General features: G+C 40.9%; 1 protein-coding gene across 5 annotated transcripts in view; it reads left to right on the top strand.

Annotated features, from left to right (window-relative positions):
- Nucleotides 1-22,083, top strand: part of ARHGAP21 (Rho GTPase activating protein 21) — a 200,374-nt gene that overhangs the window by 99,609 nt on the left and 78,682 nt on the right. For 4 of the 5 annotated variants that reach the window (XM_078851835.1, XM_078851836.1, XM_073334267.2 and 1 more), the window contains 2 exons: nucleotides 15,006-15,098; nucleotides 21,206-21,284. In XM_078851835.1, coding sequence (XP_078707961.1) covers nucleotides 15,006-15,098; nucleotides 21,206-21,284 — 172 coding nt within the window. Of the gene's footprint in view, nucleotides 1-15,005; nucleotides 15,099-21,205; nucleotides 21,285-22,083 lie in introns of those variants that run through there. The other variant, XM_073334272.1, reaches the window with a different exon arrangement.

The following is a 22,083-nucleotide window of genomic DNA, read 5'->3' as shown; positions in this document are numbered from 1 at the left end:
TCAGCTATATGCACTATATTGCAGTTGCTGGATGTATTAAGTTTGGAGAAACACAGGTTATGTTCTGATATCTCTACCAACAGGACAGAATGAGCATTTTGATTTTCTCACTTTAATTTTGGAAAGGTCAGATTTGTTGTCTTGGACTAATGCTAATAGAAGCTGTAGTTGACGAGGGAACAGTGTAAAGTGTCAATGCATGGATACTTAGGATATTTCATTTGATATATTCCACTAAAGTTATTCAGCATTTGGTTTTCTTTCTTTGACCTAAAATAATACTATTTTGAGATGATTGGCTCATAAATTACAAGTAAATAGTGATACGTGATTGGTCTTTCTACTGAATTCCTCCTTTAGCCTGAGAATTGAAAAAACTTATTTTGTTATATTATGGCACAAAAAAAAATTGAGGTTGGAAATTTAATTCCTACAAGATACTTTTGGTATTATAGTTCATGATATTCCATTTTCTCTCCTATTTTTGTGTAGCAGTATCCATAGCAACTACCGTTATTTCAATTTCTCATCTTTTCCTAACAGTGAATGCTACCTGTAATATGCGAACTGCTCAGTTTACTCTCTTGTAAGGGAACACAGACTGACTAGCTACTATAAGACTTCATGTCTTTGATTTCCTTGGGATCTGTGGGTGCTTAGTACCCTAAAAATCAAGCTACTTACTTAAGAACCTAATTATTGATTTTAGGTGTCTACATTTAAGGTATTTAAGCTATAAAAATTCTAACTTGATATTTTAAGCCTGTGTTTTGGCTTTGGGCAGGTTCTGGTATGATAAACTAAAGAAAGTCAAGCACTCTTTCTTGTTGGCAATATTAGTCTTCTGTATCGTTTCCTGTGTTTTCTTCTGCCGATATAGAAAGTTGACTTAACTTCATTCAGAACAAGAACTGCCACTGAATTCCACCCCCAAACTTTGTGGTTTTGCACTGGTAGAATGCTTTTAGAAGTTAACCCATTGTATACTGTGCATGAACAAAAGACAATAGTGGTGAATGTAGGGGACAGAACGCTGAGGAAGAATTCATTATGTGGGAGTGAGTAAGTGAGGGAGTGCCCCTTCTGGATGAAAAGGAACTTGGAGCCTAGGAAAGGGGGAAGATGAGAGAGAATGATCACGACCTTATCCCAGACCAGACCATGTGGACCCTGCTGATGCTCACTAACAGCTAGTGTGGGGTAGATTCCCACCCTGCCATGCTTGCCACAAACTAAATGTTTATGTAGACAAACCCTCTCTCATAATTGTAACATGTACACTTTATCCAACAAGGGAAAATAAATGTATGGTTTAGAGAGAATATCTGTATTTAAGAGCTCAAAGTGTGGAACACAAGCAATTTTTGTTGAAAAATCAAAAGACCAATGCCATACAGTTGCCACTTTAATGTGAAAAAAGATTTTTGGGGAGTGTGTGGGGGAAGTCTGTTAGGTATGCTATCTAGCAGCATGGTAGCAGAAGCAGAGGGGAAGATCTGTAACAAAAAATCAAGCTCTTAATTTTTTAAACTTCATACCGAAAATATTCAAAACTCCAAATCTGGCTTGAATCATAATAGAATATATTCACTTTATTGTCTGTCACGGAATTGGCATAAAATGTTTTCCTTCAGAATCATTTAAATGCTTTTTTTAACCTATGATATCTTCACTTATCTTCCTATTTTAGGGACCTATCCCTTAGAGGTGGCGCCAGGGCTTGGGGCTATGGGCTTCTGTCTGGCGGGTCTCCTGAAACCGGCTTGCAGATGCCTGGTTGAGAACTGCTGCTCTAGAGGGTGCGGGTGTGGATACATTTCAGAGGTGGAGTGCAGATGGCGGGTCGGTTACAAATTAAGTGTTGTGGATGTGGATCCAAATTTTTGTATCTACGGGGCTCTCCCCATTTTTCCAGTCTCCAGTGGCCTGATTAGAATGTGTGCACAGGTTACAATCCAAGCGTTCTGATCTATCTGGATTGTCTTACTGAAAAGAGAATAGGCTCTTACCAAAAGTGTACATTGCTGGGTATGAGGCACTAAAAATGAATGTCCTTGGATATGGTGTTAGGCATGCGTGCCAGTACATCACTGATGTATAAATAAACCAAGAATAATCTTCTTTTTCCACTGGTGATGAAATAATATTCCTATGGCAACTGCAGAAATTGCTTAGATAGAAAAGTAATATTACAAGTGTCTTCAATCTATTTTTAGCTTTTTAAATGTAATCTACTTCTTGAAAAATAAGGAATACTCACTTGATATCCCTCTGCAGACCACCAGCAAGTGCACCCATAGACACTGCTGGTCCTCAGACTGCAGTGAGGAACCATTTACTGAACAGTTTACTATTACTCTTCATTTTCCAAGTAAGCAGTTTTGTATATGATTGCAAACATCAAGAGATCAATAACTGTAAAACATGCATAACTGGAGGACTCTATGGCCCTCCACTCATTGGATAAAACGCAGCTTCCCAAGAGCCAGTGCACTCTGCAATGCCAGATTGTATGGTGTGCAAGCTGCATAGATTTTTTTTTTTTATAGAGCCCAGATTTTTATACATCTGCTTGGCAGTATGCTTGTGGAGGAAGTGAAACTGGAGGGTCCATTTGCATAGATTTGTTTTTTTGTTATTTAAATGGCTCTCCCTGAGTCAGAGGATTTTGTGCATAAAAGCCCAGGTAGGCTAATTTAGCTATGGGACTTAAGTAGGCTCTATGTATTTGGCCCTATGCCAAACTGGTCCCAATTGAAGGTCATTCCAGATGTTGCTTATAAACCTTTAAAATCCTCGGTTCTCTTGCCGGTAGTTTACCTTTCTGATACTTTTTTCTTTGGCTGGAAATAAACTTATTAGAGACTAATTACAAGGCAACTCTGTGAATCCGATGACAGCAATAGCACAACATATGGTTGATCCTGCTTTACATCTGGCATCTCAAAAGACGGCCCTGTCCCAAACAGTGTACCAAGAAAGATTATCCTTGTTGTCAGGGTTGTGACTGAGCAATGTGAGAAATTTATTGTCTGTTGTCTGGTGGTGAAGGAAGTGATTGCTGGTAGCCTCAGCTGATCAGCTCATAGATAATATATGAAGCTGTTAGATCAGGTAGGGTTACAGGAAATATTGTTTAAAAGAAACTTCCGACCTAATCTTAGTTGGCCCTCATCCAAACCAAGGTGGCTGACTAATTCAGGAGATACAAAAATCTCATGGTTATTCCTTTAACTGTGGCCTCACTGTAATTTAGGGAAGGCACTAGCAAATCTTATGAGACTGAAGATTCCCAGTTAGACTGTTACAAGATTTTTGTGTAAAATTACAAGAGAGAACTTCACAGCTTTTCCTAGAAAGGACTAAGTGGATCCTCTCGCTTCTCAACATAAGCTGTTTTTCTGTGTTATCTGTCCCAGTCTTTGTTACAGACTTTATTCCTTACGTTTCCTTAGGTTTCTTTTCCCAGCGCTGGTAATTTAATGTGTTTTTTTTAAAGTGACTCCCCTAATGTTATGGGAATCAATACTATACTTATTCAACAAGGATTCTTTTGCTTAATACCTGTGACTGTTTTCTTGGATTTTATTCCTGGTGGCATTTAACCCTGTCATTAGAATGACAGCATTGTAGAATGATTTTTCCTCCGTAAGGGCTCCTCTTCATGCACTGTCAGCTTGTCAGCCCTCTTTAAGCTAATTTTTTATTTCTCTAAAGAAACTGATTTTTTTATTTGTCTGCATGTTCTTTATAAACTACCAGCTTTTCAAGTGCACTGCAGTTTCACTACTGTGAAATGTAGAGTCCCAAAACTGTGCATGTGACACTTGGAAAAAGATGTAATTTTTTTTTGCTCTGGGAATAGGAGTTAAATAAAGGAAAACAATTGCCATTCATGTAAGATGTATTGAAACTTTGATTATCTTGTTTATGGATAACTGAGTGACTTTAAACTTCAAACAAAAAGAGCAGAGAACTTTGATCTGTGGTACAGGAAGTCTCTCTTAGATGACCTAGCATAACTGTATGGGTGGGAAAAAAAACAGTATCAATTTACCTATGTTAGGCACGTCACTTTTTTTAATGAAAAATGAGGAAGGGCAGCATGTGAAGGAACTGGAATTTAAATGTCTGATACCTAAATTAACCTTGGCAAACAGTAAAAACAATTATTTGGATTTGGGTAACCAGTACTTTCCATGAAGGTCTCTTGATGTATGTTTGTACATTATCTTTTAAGGTTATCTTAAATTGAAGCTATTGTTTGTCGGTCTTCACTGTGCAAGGCTTTCATCTGATTTAATTACTGCTCTATAAAAGTTCAGAAAAATACTTTCCACTCAGCTGACTCACCTCTTGCAAGCAATTTTATTCAAACTATTTAAATAAGGCTAACTTTAAAAGCCAATTTCCACATAGTTTAATTGACCTTCCCAAATCATGAAGGGGCAGGAGCCTTCTAGTGCATTTGCTTGCTCTGCTTTTGTGATAATTTGTGGCCAAACTCAACATTGGGACCATAAATATAATTGTTTGGAGGATTTTTGCATATCAAAGCAATGCAAAGGCAAATGTGGTAAGGGAAAAATAGTTGTCGTATTCAAAAGAGAAATGTACACATTTGTCCAGCCAAGCTCAGTTCCTTTTTACTTCTGTATTTTTATAACCCATGATACATTGAGGCTGAACAATTTATCAAATGAACAGTTTCCAAATGACCCACATGTTTAAAAATATGGTTCATGCTGAGGGGTTGGAACCATCTAGAAAACAGTGACTCACAAGTACTCTCACTCTCTTGCAGGTTTGAGTGTTCTTTGTGGAGACTTGTAAGGGACAATGACTCCAACTGTCCTCGGTTCCTTTTTACTATTTATGTGAGGTCTTGGCAAAAGTGGGGAAGGATGTTGTGTAAGTGTGAATGTGTAGAGGCAGTACACTCAGACAACTCCAATAACAGGTTAATAGTCTTTCGTTCATGTGACAATAATCAATGTACCTAGTGCCAGTTTGAAAAATTGTAAGAGAGTTTGCTTTAGTCTTTGCTACAGGACAGATTGTTCTTAATTTGTGGGCGAGGGAGGGCAGATGGAGCTCATGCTAGAAAATCCTTGCATCTAATATACTGAGAGATTCTGTGTGCTGCATTACATAGTGTGAATTATATTTGCAAACCTTTCAAGACAGTGGGTCAATTGTGAAATTCAGGGCTTTCTTTTTTGTGCTTTGATATCTTAATGTTCACTTGAAAAGGGTCAGTAGTACTTACTACAAGTCCTGTAGTTGAATTACTTAACAAGAAGTTACTTGCCTAGTTCAGCCTAAATGGACAGTGTAAACACAAACCTGTAATTTGGTTTATAACACTGTGCTTTCACATTTTTATAGTTTAAAAAGATACTTAATATAATCCCTTTCATTTGATTTGGTGAGTTAGGATTGTATCTCCAGCTATTCCTTAAAGAAATTCTGTATTTCTAACTTTGTTAGGGTTGTAATTTAAAATGCAAACATACAGTATTTTGAGGCATACACGTCCTGCAAAGCTCATGTCTATTACTAATGGGAAGCAGTTTTCGTTTGTGTCCAAACGTATAGCAGACTAAAGAGAACTGAAAAGTATGCATTTCCCAGTCTAAGCCTAGAAAATGTACAACATTCTTTCATCTCTAATAAATAAAGCTGTGTATTCCTGCTAAGTGTCCTGTGTATAAAGCTACTGCATATATTAAACATAGCAATATATTTACAAAAATTAAGATAGATTTTTGTAAATTTTCAGTAGGATTGCCAATTTTGGTTGGATGTATTCCTGGAGAGCATCACAAGACATAATCTTTAATTAAAGATTAATTCCTGGAGACTCCGGGCCAATCCTGGAAGGTTGGTAACCCTATCCTTCAGTGTTTCTCAAATGTGGCCACCGTGGCTGCACGAGGCCACCAGGGGCTTTTCTTGAGGCCACAGCTTCCTGGGTGGTGAATGGGGCAGAGGGGTGGACAGCAGTGTCCCTTCCCCCAGGGCCACCAGTAAGGGTTTGGGCCTTGCTCCTGCTGGAGGCGCACACGCTGGGGGAGCAGGCCGGCAGTGAGTTCCCCACCTTCCCGGGGTGGTGGGCTCGGGCTTCAGCCACAGGGTGGTGAGTGGCAGGCTTCAGCTGTGGGGCTTCAGGCTCCATCTCTGGGCCCTGGGTGCAGGGCTTTGGGCTCTGTTGCTCAGCCACCCAGCGGCAGGCTCCAGCCTGTGGGGCTGCGCGGCAGTGGGCTCCATCCCTGGCCTCACCTTCTCCCGCCACCCTGATGGTCCCTGTTGCATTTCCTAGCCTGCCATCCATTCCTCCATCATCCTTGGCCCTGCTGTCTCCCTATCCGCCTCCCCATCAGGGTTTAATTTGTCTCCCAAGTCTGCTGTGAAAAGTGATATTTGTGTGTTTGTTAATATCACTTTCACAGCAGACTTAGTAGCTAGCTGGGAGGCTGTGAAAAGTAATATTAACATACAAGCATCACTTTTCACAGTAGCAGACTTACTAGCCAGCAAGTTTAAAAAAATAAAATGAAATAAAAAGCAACCCAAAAAGCAAAAGAAACAACTAGAACAAAAGACAAGAACGTGCAAAGCATCGTATTTGTGTTTCTATTCTGTTTAGGTCCAGTAAAGAACAGAGACGAAGTGTACGTTATTTTTGTTGAGTCTGAAAAAAAACTCCATCCCCTACATAAATAAATTACAATGATTTGGACATGTATATGTGCATATTTGTTTTTCCTAAAGTTAATTAAACATTTTAGGAAAAATTGTCAGAGCAGCCACCAGCAAGAGTTGGTGGCCGCACTCTGAGGCTACCAAAAATTTGTGAGAACCCCTATTTAGTGGTAACATTACCTAGACAATTAGCTCCCCCCCATGCCTTGTAGAATGCTGTAAATAGCTTTTTCATCTGTGGTATCCTGATATTTAGTCTTGCTAAATTCTTACTTAAAGCAGAATACAGAGTAACTTTGGGTCTCTAGTGGAACATACACTTTTTTTCCCTGTGTGATCTTTTGGTCTTGTTTGGATTCTGAGGTTCTGTGATCCTCTGCCTTGTTGTTATGCATTATTCAGTATGTCTTCACTTCAGGGAACTTTCTGGTGGTGCCTTGTAATTGGCTTTATTTAAATTATTTTTTCCCCAAACACAAAAAGCCACGGATATTTCCATGTTCGTGTTCTCCCTCCCTGCCCTTCCTCTCCCCACCCCTCCAGTCTGTTGTTACTTTAATTCAATGTCTGAAAGCACCCCTATTGTGATTTGGGTAGTCTTTTACTGAATCTTGTTGTGTTAGAGCTGCATGAGATGTGAAATAGTTACTTGTGCCATTGGATTTAGTATCACAATCTCTACTATTTTGTGTTTTTATGGAAAATAATTCATATTGTGGATAGCTTAGAACATCAGGACAGTTTTATTCTTTGCAGCATAACCTGTTGACTCTCCCACTTAATATATGGGCACATTTTACAAGTTCCAGTAACTTGTTGCAATTCGTTAAGTCTCATTTCTGGAGGACTCTTATCCTGACCTCTGTCTTGGGTGCAGATTTGGTGGTGGCTTTTGGAAACTGGGAGCCAGTGTACCTTTTGGTGTCAAGTTTATGCTTCAACCTGGTCTATGTTTGCCTTACAATTTCAGTTAAATGCAATTTATTTAATGCAGTTCTCTTGCAAGTGTTGAGTTTATGGTATAGGTTTTCACTGCTCTTTCCATAACTTCTGCCACTAATGTCTCCGACATTTGATCTGCTTGTTATATTTTAACCTTCAATTTTAATATTGTCATTAGACTCTCATTTCATAGCCGGAGCCCCGAATACTCCTTGACACAGTGGGACCAATTTTCTCAATGGCAATATTAACTTATTTGTTTGCAGCAAAATATCCCTCATTTCCATGTCTACAAAAATAGACAGCTATGTCTTGTTGACATAAGATTTCATGGTCCGTGTCTTCACCATGATTGTTCAAAAGGATATGTTTTTTGTTATGGACTTCAAGCAGCATAGTTCCACTCTTGAGGCTGTCCAGCTCAGAACCTCCTTCTCCTCATGTATTCCAGGGAAGGGAGGAGCTTATAGCTGGCTTCAGCACCTTCTATACGCAGGCCTTGACTGATAGACTCTTCTTCAGGTGACTGAGGTGGCCAGCCTATACTTATCTCTTCTACTCCCTAATTACAAGCTGAACTTCAGTTCCCACTCCCCAGTGTCCTACTGCCTCACTCCATGGAATAATGCATATAGAATGGACTGTAGCCCAACACATTCCCCACCCTCCCCACAAGGAAACCTGCAGAGCAAGCATCAGCTGAAGGCAGGTCCCAGCACAGCAGGGAGCTAGAAACCAAAATGTTGGGCACATGGCTGCTGAAAAATGGTGGATTCTGTGGCAGAAGTACTGAATTCTGTGGCATCTTGGGGAAAAAGCTGGCTAATGCTGGCATGTAATTATAGCATCCATAAGCCCTGGTTTGAAATGAATGGGCCAAGTCACGCCTCTGAGCTATTGTTTCAGGTTCTCTGCAGATGAGAGGTGTTTTGGGTTCTTTTAAAAAAGTTTCTTTTGGTTGAAGCAAACAGGCCAGAAATGTGAACCAATATAAACCAAAGGAAACTCTTTTGAAAATGGAAGTTGAGTTTCTGTGGTGAATTCTGCAGCAAATTCCACTGATCAAGGAATACTCAGGTCGGTACCTGACCATTAATAGAAAAGAATGTGGGATTTCCTTTTACTATGTTAGCCATTCATAGACCATTACAAGGTGAATGCTGCTTAATCCATGCTAAATGATAAAGAAGTGTTTTGTTACAAATTTCCAAGTTCTCAAAGGGCATGACTTTAGTAACCCAGTGTGGTCTTGCCTAGTTAACTTACCACCCAAGTTAAATCTGCTAAGGACTGCTTGAGAATTACTTGGGTTTCTGTTATCAAATGAGATGTGGACTTTTAGATATGAACTGCTAATTTGCTTGGTGAAAATTCTTTTAGTTCTGACTCTCATGGCGCTCAGTCAAATAGTCTGTTGTTCTTTTGGAGTCCATTTATAGAGTTTAGATTTCATACTGTATTTATTAGGTTTGATTCATTATATTCTTCAGACCTTTGAGTCACAGTTTCACTGGAAGATTTTTCTTTACTCATCACTGGGATCTCTCCATGCCTACCACCAATCCAGTCAAGACGACACATTTCAACTTCCAGCCTCTGGTAAAGGAGTGGATGGTATTCCCTTCAGAGCTGACCAGTGCCAATCAAAAGGTCTTTTTATGCAAATTCTAATCTCCCCCCCCCCCCCACTGAGAGGTATTGAAATGCACTAGTAGAGGGAATATGCCCACTCGTTACTGGACGGGAATTGCATGCTTGCATTTTAAATGACTTGTCTTGAAAATGGACCTTTTGTGTTTTCAGTGGAAATTCATTGAAAATGGAAAGTCTGCTTTTGTGTAATTGATACTTTTTAAGTAGTGAGACGGTTGAGCTAGTTGAATTAACTGGCTGAGAGTGCCAGTGTCTCCAAGGGAAAAGTCGGTTCATGCATTGTGGAAGGGTGCAGACCCTCCCGTGATCTCAGTTGGCGGAAGGAGTTGATCAGTTTTTTTTTTAATTTTTGTTTTTTTAAGTTTCTAAATGTCCTGCAGGGGCAGACAATGAGTTTATTATTTGAGAATTGTCCTCTACCCTTGCTATTTATCCAGGTTTTCTAAAGGCACCCATCACTGTAGTTTCCAACAACCTCCCAAAGAGTTAAAAACCAAACATGCAAATGCTACATGGCCTAATTTTATTGCTTTATCCCCTCTTTGCTCTCCTCCTACTCTGTGTCCCCTTTCTCTTTTTTCTTCTTTTCTTTTTTCTCTAGTTCTGATTCCTCTCTTCTTTGCTGTTGGGAATATGGAAGAGCTAAGATGAAGAAGAGAGTTTTACACTTTTCTGAAAGAGATCTGATTTCTGGTTACTCTGACTATTAGGTAGTAAGCTTCAAAGCTTTTGCCCTCTTCCTACGAGTCCTGTCCTCTCTTCTTACATCCTTCACTCTTAAGGATGACCGCTTTCATCGTTACTTCTTGATTAATGTAGGTACTGAGGGAGATTACTACTCAGCTAGTTTCTCAATTATCTCGATCAAGAATGGGAGTTTGGATGCTGGGGTGGTAATTGACAAGGCCTGAGTCAAGAGAAGGTTTAAAAATATGTGGCATTAAGACATGCTCTAATCAAAGGTGCCCTCATTAAAGGTGGCATTTGATGATTTTTACCAGTAAAGGTGCCAGATGCATCTTTCCACAGCCACAGTGATCATGGGTCTGTGTGATGGGTGTACCAGGCTCAGAGGCCCCCTGCTGCAGGCCTCAGGGTCCTACCACACCCTGTCCCCAAAAAGGAGCAGTGGAACTATCTTCCAAGTGGCCTAGAGAGGCTGCGTGGGAAGCAGCAAATCAGAGGGAGGCTGCAGGACGCAGCCAGTCCAGGTCCAGAAGGCCCATACAAAAGGAACTGCGGTACAGAACAGGAGGCAGTTTCTGCTTGGAGCCATAGGAGCAAGGATGGTGGTCCTGTCTGGCTGAAAGGACTGCAGAACCTCAAACAGATCAAAAAGAAAAGGAGGACTTGTGGCACCTTAGAGACTAACCAATTTATTAGAGCATAAGCTTTCGTGAGCTACAGCTCACTTCCTCAGATGCATATCGTGGAAACTGCAGCAGGCTTTATATATACACAGAGAATATGAAACAATACCTATTCCCACCCCACTGTCCTGCTGGTAATAGCTTATCTAAAGTGATTTCCAGCACAAATCCAGGTTTTCTCACCCTCCACCCCCCCACACAAATTCAGTCTCCTGCTGGTGATAGCCCATCCTGGATGGGCTATCACCAGCAGGAGAGTGAATTTGTGTGGGGGGGTGGAGGGTGAGAAAACCTGGATTTGTGCTGGAAATCACTTTAGATAAGCTATTACCAGCAGGACAGTGGGGTGGGAATAGGTATTGTTTCATATTCTCTGTGTATATATAAAGCCTGCTGCAGTTTCCACGATATGCATCTGAGGAAGTGAGCTGTAGCTCACGAAAGCTTATGCTCTAATAAATTGGTTAGTCTCTAAGGTGCCACAAGTCCTCCTTTTCTTTTTGCGAATACAGACTAACACGGCTGTTACTCTGAAACCTGTCAAACAGATCAGTTGCTGTCAGGGACCGGGGGAGCAAGGAGGAGCTCCTGGCTGGTTGCTGGAACTTGGTAGCTGAAGCCCTAAGGTAAGGATGAAGGGGTCATGGAGAAGTGGCCCAAGAAATTGTAGCAGCATCGTGACTAGTCAAAGGGATGCAGCGGGTGGCTGATATTTGTAGGGTCCCTGGGCTGGGACCCAGGAATGGTGGGCAGGCCCAGGTCCCCACCAGCCACAGTGGCGGAGGGGCTAAATCCTTGAGGAGGGAGTTGAACTGATCCCCAGAGAAGGGATTGAAGACCTTGAAGAGGGTCAGTGATATTGGACTTTAGGGACTTTGGTACATCCCCAGAAGGGGACCTGAACTGTTTAGCGACCCAGCTGGAGAACTGGGGTCAGAGAAGGGCCCAGAGAGGGTGAAGATGTCTCCAGGGAGGGAGCCCTGAGGGCACAGACCCATACCAGGGCCAGGACTGTTTAAAGACTGAGCCCAGGGAGGTCTACAGGAAGAGCCGTTCCACCCGAGGGATACTGAGAGGCCTATGTTGGGCTCTTTATCCCGGAAGGGGTTTGTTTTGTTTGTGTTCCATATGTAGACTGTGTGCGACTTGGCTGGAGGGCTGAGTTACGGAAGACTTAGCACAATTACAGAGACTGAGTGGAGGCACATGCACTTGGCCAGGGGGCACTCGCAAGAGGTGCGTGCCACTCTGTTATAGTGTGAATCACTGGTAGTGGTGCAGATTTCTTCCAGCACTCTAGTGTCTTGCTCAGGGAAAATACTGAATGCTGTAAAGAGGGGAGGTTCTGTCTTAGCATGTGACTGCTGCTGTCTGGAGAGGGCATGCGGGATTTATTTGATCTTCTCTGAGAAGCTTGTCGATAGTTATTCATATGGAGTGGAGCTGGCTTCTGAGTTTGTGTGGATGCAGTCTGAACTGAGACAGTCATTCACAGACCATTAAAATTCTGCAGTGCAGGATTTAGCTGCTGCAGTGGCAGAAGAGAAGAGAGATTTTAGTCTCAGCTACAGCCATAGCCTAGGATTCTAGAAAACCTTGTTTTGGAGTTTCCAGCTTCTGATCAGGTTTTCAAGTATTGCCATTTGTTTCCTTCCCTCCTGTGTCATCTGACATCAGTATCTGAGAACTAAAGAGATTTAAGGGTCTGAAGGTGCCAGTGTTTGTCTGTCTGGCAATGGCTCATGCATGCTCCAAGTTGTCCTAGTCTTATTTACATTAAATCCATTTTACATTGCTCTAGCAATGTAAAGCAGCTTTAGTGTAAATAAGAATCAGGTCTGTAGCATCTTACTTGGTCTTACAGTCTTTGGCTCTTCGGTTGTATATGGATTTTATTGAAGATGTTCTGGAATTTATGTGGGACCATAAATTTACAGGGGCAGACCATAGTGATAGTCCCTTCTTCCAACTTGTGTGCCTGCAGATTGATCTTGGTTTGAAGGAGGTGGTGACCTTCCTGGGAAAAGGGGTGAGTTCCTAATATTTCCTATTTCCATTTCTAGGCCAAAGAATTAGTCCAGTGTGAGACCAACTTTGTGAATTGATCCCAAGAATACCTGTGTAGCCCAAAGTAGAGTGCTTGTGTGTAGAAGAGGCGTTTTTTTTTATTGTCAGTGTAGATGTTAGTCCCCTGTCATGATGAGCTTTGGGGACTCCACTATTGTCAGTCAAACGCCCGCTCTCCAGGGAAACCTACAATTTATGTGCTCTGAAGATTAGTATGTAATTATCTCCACTGATTTACAGATATGGTGGATACATGCAAAGGATTCTGTTTTTCCAAGGGATCCTTCTCTGCATTTGATGCTGAATGGGAGTAACATGGCTGGTTGGCCACTTGTTTTGTGTATTCGGATAGGGACAATGTATAGGGAGGATGGGGTGAGCCAGCATTGGGCCTCTGCTGCCAACTAACCAGGAACTGGTAAAAAAAAGGACAAGATGGGAGCCTTGTCTGATAAAAGGATGTGGAGGTCAGATCTGTTGACTACTGATCTTTCATCACATAATATGAATTTCAGGTCTGCGCTATTGGCTGTGTTGGTGTTATATTCACCTGAAGGGGTGGTTGTAAACTGAATGTACTATATTGGTAGTAAGTATCTCTCTGGTTTATTTTCTTTGAGTGTATGTTGTTTCCATCATTTGTTCTTTCTTTTCCTTACCCCAAGTCACATGATCCCATAATGGAGAAGGGAGGAAAATGGCAATACTGGTGGTCATGGGATCTGACCCTACAAAAGATCACCCATTTATAGGTGCTGGCCCCTATAAGTAGCTGGAACAACTTGTTCATGTCCTTAGCTTGAGCAAGTCAGTCTTCGCCTTGCATTTTGACCATGTCCAAAATTGAAGTATTGGTGTCTCTGAATGGCCATAAAAGGTTTAGCAATGTTTTAATGTCTGTATTTTAAGGAGGAGGTAGAAAATGCCAGATGTAGTAGGTATTTCTCCATGAAGACTCTTTCTTGTCAGAACTTTAGAATGAAATGTATTATAGCTGTATCTTGCAAATCACATTATAAAGCACTCCAGGAATGATCAGCAAGTTGGACTGCTCGACTTCTGACATAATCACTTTATATATAAAGTGATCTCCTTTCATAGAGCCAACTTCCTTGATTGTTCTATGGCAACTTAAGGTTTTATTTGTGGTTCTGTTATCACTTATAGTTGTAATTGCTTTTCATTGGGAGTTCAGGGTGCTCAGCAGTTTGCAAAATTGGACAGTTAGGACTTGTTTGTTTGTATACTGTGGGCCAAATTCAGATGCAAGTCTAAGATGATGTAATTTACTATGTTTTACTCCGGCTCTTTTGATATGTTACAGTTAAGACATAAATGGACTCTGACTTGCATCTTATAGATGTAACTTGTCGTACACTCCATCTCCTTATTTTGATTTATAAATGCTAGTCAGTGTTTCCTGCTGCACCCTTCTGGACCTAGTATGGCTATTGCTTCTTAGACTGACTTAGATTTGGAGGACCAAATGCAAATGTGATGTGTAAGAGGGGAAGGAGGTGAGATATTCATGTTTGTGAGTGTGCACAGTGAGGAGGCAAGAAGGTTATAAATTTCACCAGTTTAGACTCCCTGAAACAAACCTGTGACTGTCTCACTCAGTCTGTGAACGTTACACACAATCACTATGATTAACCTTGATATGCACCTTGCTTTTTGAACTTCCATCAAAAACAAATTTTCAAAAACCTTTGGTCAGCTTGGCTCAAGAATCTGAGAGTTGCTGTTACAGAGTCAGTAGTTTTGGGTTTTTTATGGTGCTCTCAGGATACTACAAAGTCTAGACCCTCTTTTGGAGAAATGCCTCATTTTTTTTCAAGTTATAGTACTGTAATTCTGATTGTGATTTCAGTTAGTGTGGTTTCATAAACCTGCCAGATGGGAATCTGAGAAACAAGGGATGGCCCTTATTGAAAGCCATGGTCACCAGTCTGAGGATGGAATACTGATGAGATGAAAAAATAAAGCTGAAAAGTGTCAGACTTCTGATATATTCATGTGCTACAATTTTGCAACTACAGTTTTACAGACAGGTCAAAGATCTTCAGTCTAGCCAAAAGAAAGCAAATGGTTTCAAATAGAACGGATGTTAATGCTCTGTTTGCCAAATGCATTAAGAAATAATTTGGATCCTAATATTTAATATGAAGATGAATATGGCATGATTAAGTTTTTTCAGAATGTTTTTTACAATTCAGCATCATAATACAGCTTAATAAAATACCTTTCCAAACATGTGCTTTTCTTTAGGGAAGCAAAGAAACAGACTGGAACCGATGGATACCATATTTGTTAAACAGGTTAAAGAAGGTGGACCTGCTTTTGAAGCTGGATTATGCACAGGTGCTGTTCTTTTATAGTGCTAATTTAATATAAAAAAAGCTATAACTTTTCTGCAGTCTTGTCATCTTGATTATTGCACTTTCTGGACTCTCTTACTCTCACCTCTCCCTCTGTGGACTGCCCCAAACACTGCTACTATAGTCTTCTCTAGGTCCTACCACTCTGATCACGCAAGTCCACCCCTTTGATTATTTTTCAATGTCTTCCTGTCTCCGCACCACAAACTCATGCTCCTTTTCCTTGCCTATAAAGTGTTACATAAACTTGCCCCCACCTTAATCCTGGCTCCCGTTTTATATTGCTTCCTCTCCCATGGTCAGCTCTTCAGTTCTCTGTTTGCTCCTTCTTTACTTTTTTTCACAATCTTTTCTTTTATGCTGTCAATCATGCTACCTCTCCACCTATCCATACTTTGAGCATTGTCACCAGATTTATCCTCTAAGTTAGTGGTTTTCCAACTTTCTATTTCTGGGGACCCAGTTGAAGAAAATTGAAGCTGAAGACCCAAAGGAGCTGGGGATGAGGGGATTTGGGATGTGGGCTCAGGGCTGGGGCAGGGGATTGTGGTGTGGGAGGGGGTCTGGGCTGGGGGAGCAAGCTCTTCTGGGGCCATGGATGAGGGATTTGGGGTGCAGGAAGGGGTTCCAGGTTTGGGGGGAGCTTCAGGGCTGGGGCCGGGGATTGGGGGCTCAGGCAGTGTGTGGAGCCTTGTGGCCCCCCTGCCTAGAAGCCGGACCTTCTGCTGGCTGCAGTGTCGGAAAAGGTAGGCACTAGCCATGGGGTGGGCAAATTTTTTGGGCCGAGGGCCACACCTGGGGAAATTGTACGCAGGGCAGGGGGTTGGGGTGCAGAAGGAAGTACGGGTGTGGGAGAGGGTGCAGTGTGCAGGAATAGGCTCAGGGCAAGGGATTGGGGAGGAGGAGGGGTGCGGACTGCAGGAGGGAGCTGGGGGTTGGGGTGCACGTGGGGTGTGGCAGGGGGCTCAGGGCAGGGGGTTGGGGGGCGGGGTGTAGGAGGGATTCTGGCTTACCTAAAGCGGCTCCGGGGTGGCAGCAGCGCGCCCTGGGGCCAGGGCAGGCTCCCTGCATGCCTGCCCTGGCCCCATGCTGTGCCGCTCTAGGAAGTGGCTGGCACCATGCCTCTGCGCGGCCCCTGCGGGAGGGGAGGGAACAGGGCTCCATGTGCTGCACTTGTCACGCCTCCAGGACTTCCCTGAAGCTCCTATTGGCCACGGTTCCCCATTCCTGCCCAATGGGAGCTGATGGGGGGCAGTGCCTGGAGGCAAGGGCAATGCATTGAACCTCCCTCCTCCCCCCCCCAGGGGCCTCAAGGATGTGGTGCCAGCCACTTCTGAGATTGGTGTGGGACCTGCGGCACCATGGGGGGCAATCCCGTGGGCCATAGTTTGTCCACCCCTGCACTAGCCTGCCTTTGCTGGGCAGCACTGCCGATGGGACTCTTAACATCCCGGTCAGCAGTGCTGACCGGAGTAAGGTGACCCAGTGCCCGACATGCTGGGACCCAATACTGCTTCTTGACCCACAGTTTGAAAAACACTGCTCTAAGTGCCCTCTCTTCCATCAGACCTCTACATCAAACCTAACACTTCAAGCAGTCCTGCTCTTCTTCAGTTCTCCTATAATCCCCTCACCCTCCTTTTCCTGAATGGTTGTCCTGTATTTTTTATGTGTTCTTTGTATTATTTATTTGTATTAATGCCCCAAACCCACAATCAAGACTGGGGCCATATTGTAATAGGTGCTATACAAACATAAAGGAAGATGTGAAGAGCTTATAATTTAAGATAAGACAAGGGACATGTGAGTGTGACAAACAAGAGGAAGGACAGGACTTTACATGTGGTTACATAGGTTATGTGCATAACTTGATGGTTCCAAATCGTTTAACCCTCCACCTTCCCACTCCCCCAACCTATTTTAAAGCAAGTAAATATGAGCAGTCCCCATTTGGCCCTCTACCTAACCATTATTTTGCTTGTTTTGTCTGATTTAGTCCAAAAAATCTTTGAAACAGAGAAGCCATCTGTTTGTAAAGCACCATTTAAAGTGCATTACAAAGGCTAGGTCTGCACTAAGAGCATTTACCCCTAGGTATACCAGTATACTATGCTGGCAAAACACTCCTGGTCTGGATGCAGCCAAAGTTGCACTTTATACTGATGTGGTAAATACTCGCTAGTCCCCACAAGCAAAACAAGCTATACCAGGATATAACTCTTGTCTGCGCTACAGAATTCTGCCTGAATGCCTAAGTTGATCAGGCTCTCACCTCTTCGCACCACTATGCTGGCACAAGTCTGGTATAGACTTAGCCTAAGTTTTGTAATAATTTGTGGTTCTTTATTTAAATTCTTCAAGAAAAGTTTTTAGAAGGAACAATCGTACAAATTATACAACTACAGATTAGGTAGCTGGATACCATTGTAAATGAGAATTTCTATCCTTAAAAGCATGGCAAACACTATACTATACAAAAGCAATGCATGTGAGTCAGAGAACACTCCTGACCTGGCTGTTGAGATTTGATTTTTTTTTTAAATGTATACATGTATTAATTGCTTGGACTAGGGTAATTTTTTTCAAAAGAAATATGAAAACTCTAGGGCATTTAGAAAATTAAAAATCACAGCACTGACTTTCCAGGCTCTGCAGTACATCCTATTTTTTTTCTTCTCTCTCTGATATAGTTTTACAGTAGCAAGCATTCTCTGAGCAACCATGGCATCATTTGATGCTGGTGTATAGAGAGAGACGTTTTGGCTTGATAAAGTGCAACATACGCTGAAGTTGTACAAAAGGAGCATGTTACTTTTCTGACCGAAGATGAAATTCAATATTTGCCATACTGAAAAGGATAAAATCAGTACAGAGAATATTTTATTTTCAGACTTATAAAAAGGTAGAGAATAAATTATAATTTTTTTTTTTAAATTGCCCACGTGTCCTTTTAAGGAGACTACTGATAGTCATAATATCTAATTAGGTCATGTTGCTATTTCTGTTAAAAACTGTAGATTAACATGTAGTATTATGGCTGTGTCTTGGAAATCACATTATAAAGCACTCAGAGAACGGTCAGCCAGTTAGACGGCTCGGCTTCTGACACAATCACTTTGTGTATAGTGGGTATCTCATTTTGTGGAACCAACTTTTCTTGGGTTGTTCCGTTGCAGTATATGGTTTTATTTCATTTTATGGTTACACTAAAGGGGTTAAAAGATTTTGAAATCGAATATGAACTTAAGTAGTTACGTTTCATTATTTTTGTCAGTTTACATTTCATTGCTGCAAGGCACTTATTTTGTATTATTGAATGTCTCATTCACAGTTTGATTGGACAGAAACACCCAGTTTGCAAGTGGATCAGTTGCCTGGAAAAGCTAAATGTGGCATGCTGTAATATAGAGACTTGTGATAATCTTGTAAACTTGAATGAAAGGATATCCTAACTGCAGAATGGTTTAGTTTAAACATTTTTCATAGTTCTATGTAGTTTTGTATTCATAAGTCTAATTGGGTTGTTGCTGAGCAGGTCCATAGTTCCCATGTTTGACACTCAAAGCATTTTACCTCAGAGATCACGTCTGAGAATCCCAAACATGGTAGAAAGCAATTACAATATCTATAACTATAATGGGCCCGATTATGTACACCTATGCAAAGTGGGTATAAGATACTGTCAGGACAGCATTTTGCATACTCAGCGCAAGTGTAAATGACTCTACAACATACAAGGCAGAGGAGAATTGGTACCAGTGTGTTCAGATTGAGTCACAATGTTGCCAAAAAGTATTGAGGTGGGTTTAATCATTGGATAACTGTAAGAACAACTTTCACTTACTACTTCCCACAATAAGTACATTCTCTCCTTCTGTCTACCTATGACAGAGCAAAGCCCCTTCCACCTTATAATCTTCGTTCAATCACTCCATTCCTGAGGCTGATTCTGTCTTCGGTGCCACTTAAACTTCTAGGCAATTCCTTTTCTGAGTCATTGGGCACTTGATCCAGGCTGACCCACATCACTTCTTCTGGTTCCGAGTCTGAGAGCTGAATTGAAAATCATGGGAGAGCAGGCTGGAACCAAAAACTCCACAGAAAGACAGGTGATATGAGGCAATATAAGGATGTTCATCATTACTCAATATTCCTATGTGAAAACAAGAAGTACCAAATAATTGGGCAAGGTTTGAAGCTATAATTTAAAAAAAAAAAAAAAAAAAAATCCGTTCCTATTTTCAGTGGCAAGAGGGAAGGCTCTGATGGTATTTGGAAGAAGCCCTACAATATGGCTGAACTTCTTAGAACAGGATTTAAAACTTCTAAGTATGTAGCTCTTGGCCTAAATTATGACAAATTTTATCTGTAAATTTTTTTTTTGTAGTTTGAGAATGATTCAAGCATTCCAGACTAAACTGTGGCTTCAGAAAAATCCAACACTTCAGTGAAATTAGGTAGGGAATTCACAGTGATCTACCTACTTATCTGGAGTTTGACTTTCTACCAGCCAAGATTACTCATCGGTCATGTGGATTATCAGCCGCCAGGATGTTTGGCATCAAATTCTCTTCTGTAGTGTTGCTTATTATTCTTGCTCACCTTTGGGAAACTACTTTAGCCAGCAATACCAGTTCAGCAAAACAATCAGCTGAAACAAGGACCCAAATGCACTGTTCAAAAGGTTACATTTGTAAACCTCCAATGTGTGATCCTTTATTCATCATGTGTTGAAAATCATATGTACAGTCTAAACCAGTAAAAAGAGGAACCATTAGGTCAGTTTCTGGATATGGAACTCAGCTGGGTTAGATCTTCCAACTGAGGACAAAGTTCTGCATAATGCCAGGAAGCAGGAGAGGTGATCGCTCAAGAGTGTTCAGCAGTCATGTATTCCAAAGAGTCTCCAGTATATATCTATAATTGGTTAACCTCTTCTACAGGGTATTTGTATAGAGAAGATTCTATCTAAGAAAAATAAGAGTTCTTCCTCTCTGTGTTGTTAGAGTTCAAGTCGTCTTTTCTTCTGTTTCAAAGCCTCTTATATGTTGTTGTCCGTCCTTAAACATTTTCTATTTCTTTCTTTTCTTCTTCTGAGAGAAGACCAGGATGTGCACGATTACTTTATAATTCCTGTATTGTGTAGGGGGTACAGCCTCTTTTAGCTCTGTTGTGATAGTCATGAGGTTAGTTTCTGTTTCGAAACCGAAAAGGAGCCCACAGTACACAGATCTGTCATGTTTCCTTTATGTTAAGTTGCCATCTATCCGTGGTTGAAGAGTGAGAGAAGATTATAATCAGTAGGACACAACAAAACTATCTAGAGAAGCTCAAAGAAACTGCAGTTCAATTCTAAATTTGATCTAGGTGGCACAGAATTAGACCACTACACCATATGGATAGATAGATAGATTGGACATCGAAAAGCTAAAAGCATCATACAAGTAACACTAGCCTTTTAAGGAAAAGAAGGAATTGGAGCAGCTTTAGAAACCTTCTCTCCTGATTACTATAACTACTACATTTTAGAACAAAAGAGTATTGCAGTGCCTGTTGGAAAGACACGTGCTACTGCTGGAGGTGTTCTGAATCCAAAATTACCAATTTTTTAAAATCTCTAAACAAAAGTTTATTTGGAAATTATTTTTTTTTAAAAAATCAACATATTTCAATATAGAGAAGTATTCCTCAAAAGTTGTTTTGGAGGCCAATTTTTTAAACTAGCCTTTTCTATGGTTTGTGCCTGCTTGTGTGTTCAAAAGAACATTTGTATGAGCAAATGAGTTGTTTAAGGGGTGTAATTTGGGAGCATAGAATTAAGTACCAGATCTGAATATTTGGCCGGAAAATTTTAATTTTTGTTTTTAATATACGCACTATATCTACACATAAAGAAATATTTTTAAGTAGCAAAGAATATGCTTGTAGTTTGTTTTTAAAGCAAGCTAAACTTAAATTCATTATGTTAGTGATCCTGATTATTGTAAAGTACTGAACCATCCTTTTAAAATGAATGGAGAAGAATCCAAAGAACTGGAATAGAAACAAATATGCTGTATGTTTAACTTTTTATTTATTTTTTTCCCATAGGTGACAGAATTGTAAAAGTCAATGGAGAGAGTGTTATTGGGAAGACATATTCCCAAGTAATTGCTTTAATTCAGAACAGGTAAGATATTTGTAAATTAGTCCCTTTTGAGTGCCAGCTTGATAAATTGGAGCATAGGGAGGGATGACTGTTGCATTATTCTGCAAAAATGTGTGTCAACCGCTGGGTGTGCAAGTTTGGGTTCATGCGTGTGTGTATATACACACACACTGCTTGCGGAGGTGGGAGGGATTTTTATATTCTATATATAATATTATATATATATAAAAAAAAATCCCTCCCACCTCCGCAAACAGTATTGTACTCATAGGAATTGTTGTACTGTATTAGAGCATGGTCCATCTAAGCTAGTATTTGTCTTTAATAGTGGACTACACCAGATGCTTCAAAAGAAGAATAACGGAATAATAGTGTAATAATCTTCTCCTCCATGAAGGTCTCATTCTAATCCCTAATATTTGGAGATTGATTTAAAAAACGAAGCATGAGGTTTTATATCCCTTCAAAATTTTTGTTAGGATTAACTGTTATAATTCTGGATTTTATTGTATACAGTGCTGTTGTAGCTTTGTTGGTCCCAGAATATTAGAGACAGGGTGGGTGAGGTAGTATCTTTGGTCTGAAGAATAGCTCTGTGTAAGATCAAAAGCTTATCTCTCACCAACAGAAGCTCGTCAAATAAAAGATACTACCTCACCCACCTTGTGTCTCTAATCCTTTTTTGAATCTTATTAAATTCTTGGCCTCAATTATATTCTGTGGCAATGAGTTCCACAGTCGAGCGGTTTTGGAAATGGATTTTATTTATCAGTATTGAAAGTGCCACCTTTTATTTTCATTGCATGTCGTCTTGTTCTTG

Source organism: Lepidochelys kempii, chromosome 2, assembly GCF_965140285.1.
Source record: "Lepidochelys kempii isolate rLepKem1 chromosome 2, rLepKem1.hap1, whole genome shotgun sequence".
Lineage (NCBI taxonomy): Eukaryota > Metazoa > Chordata > Testudines > Cheloniidae > Lepidochelys > Lepidochelys kempii.
Note: the sequence above shows the minus strand (reverse complement) of the source record. Positions and strands in the feature narration are given on the sequence as shown.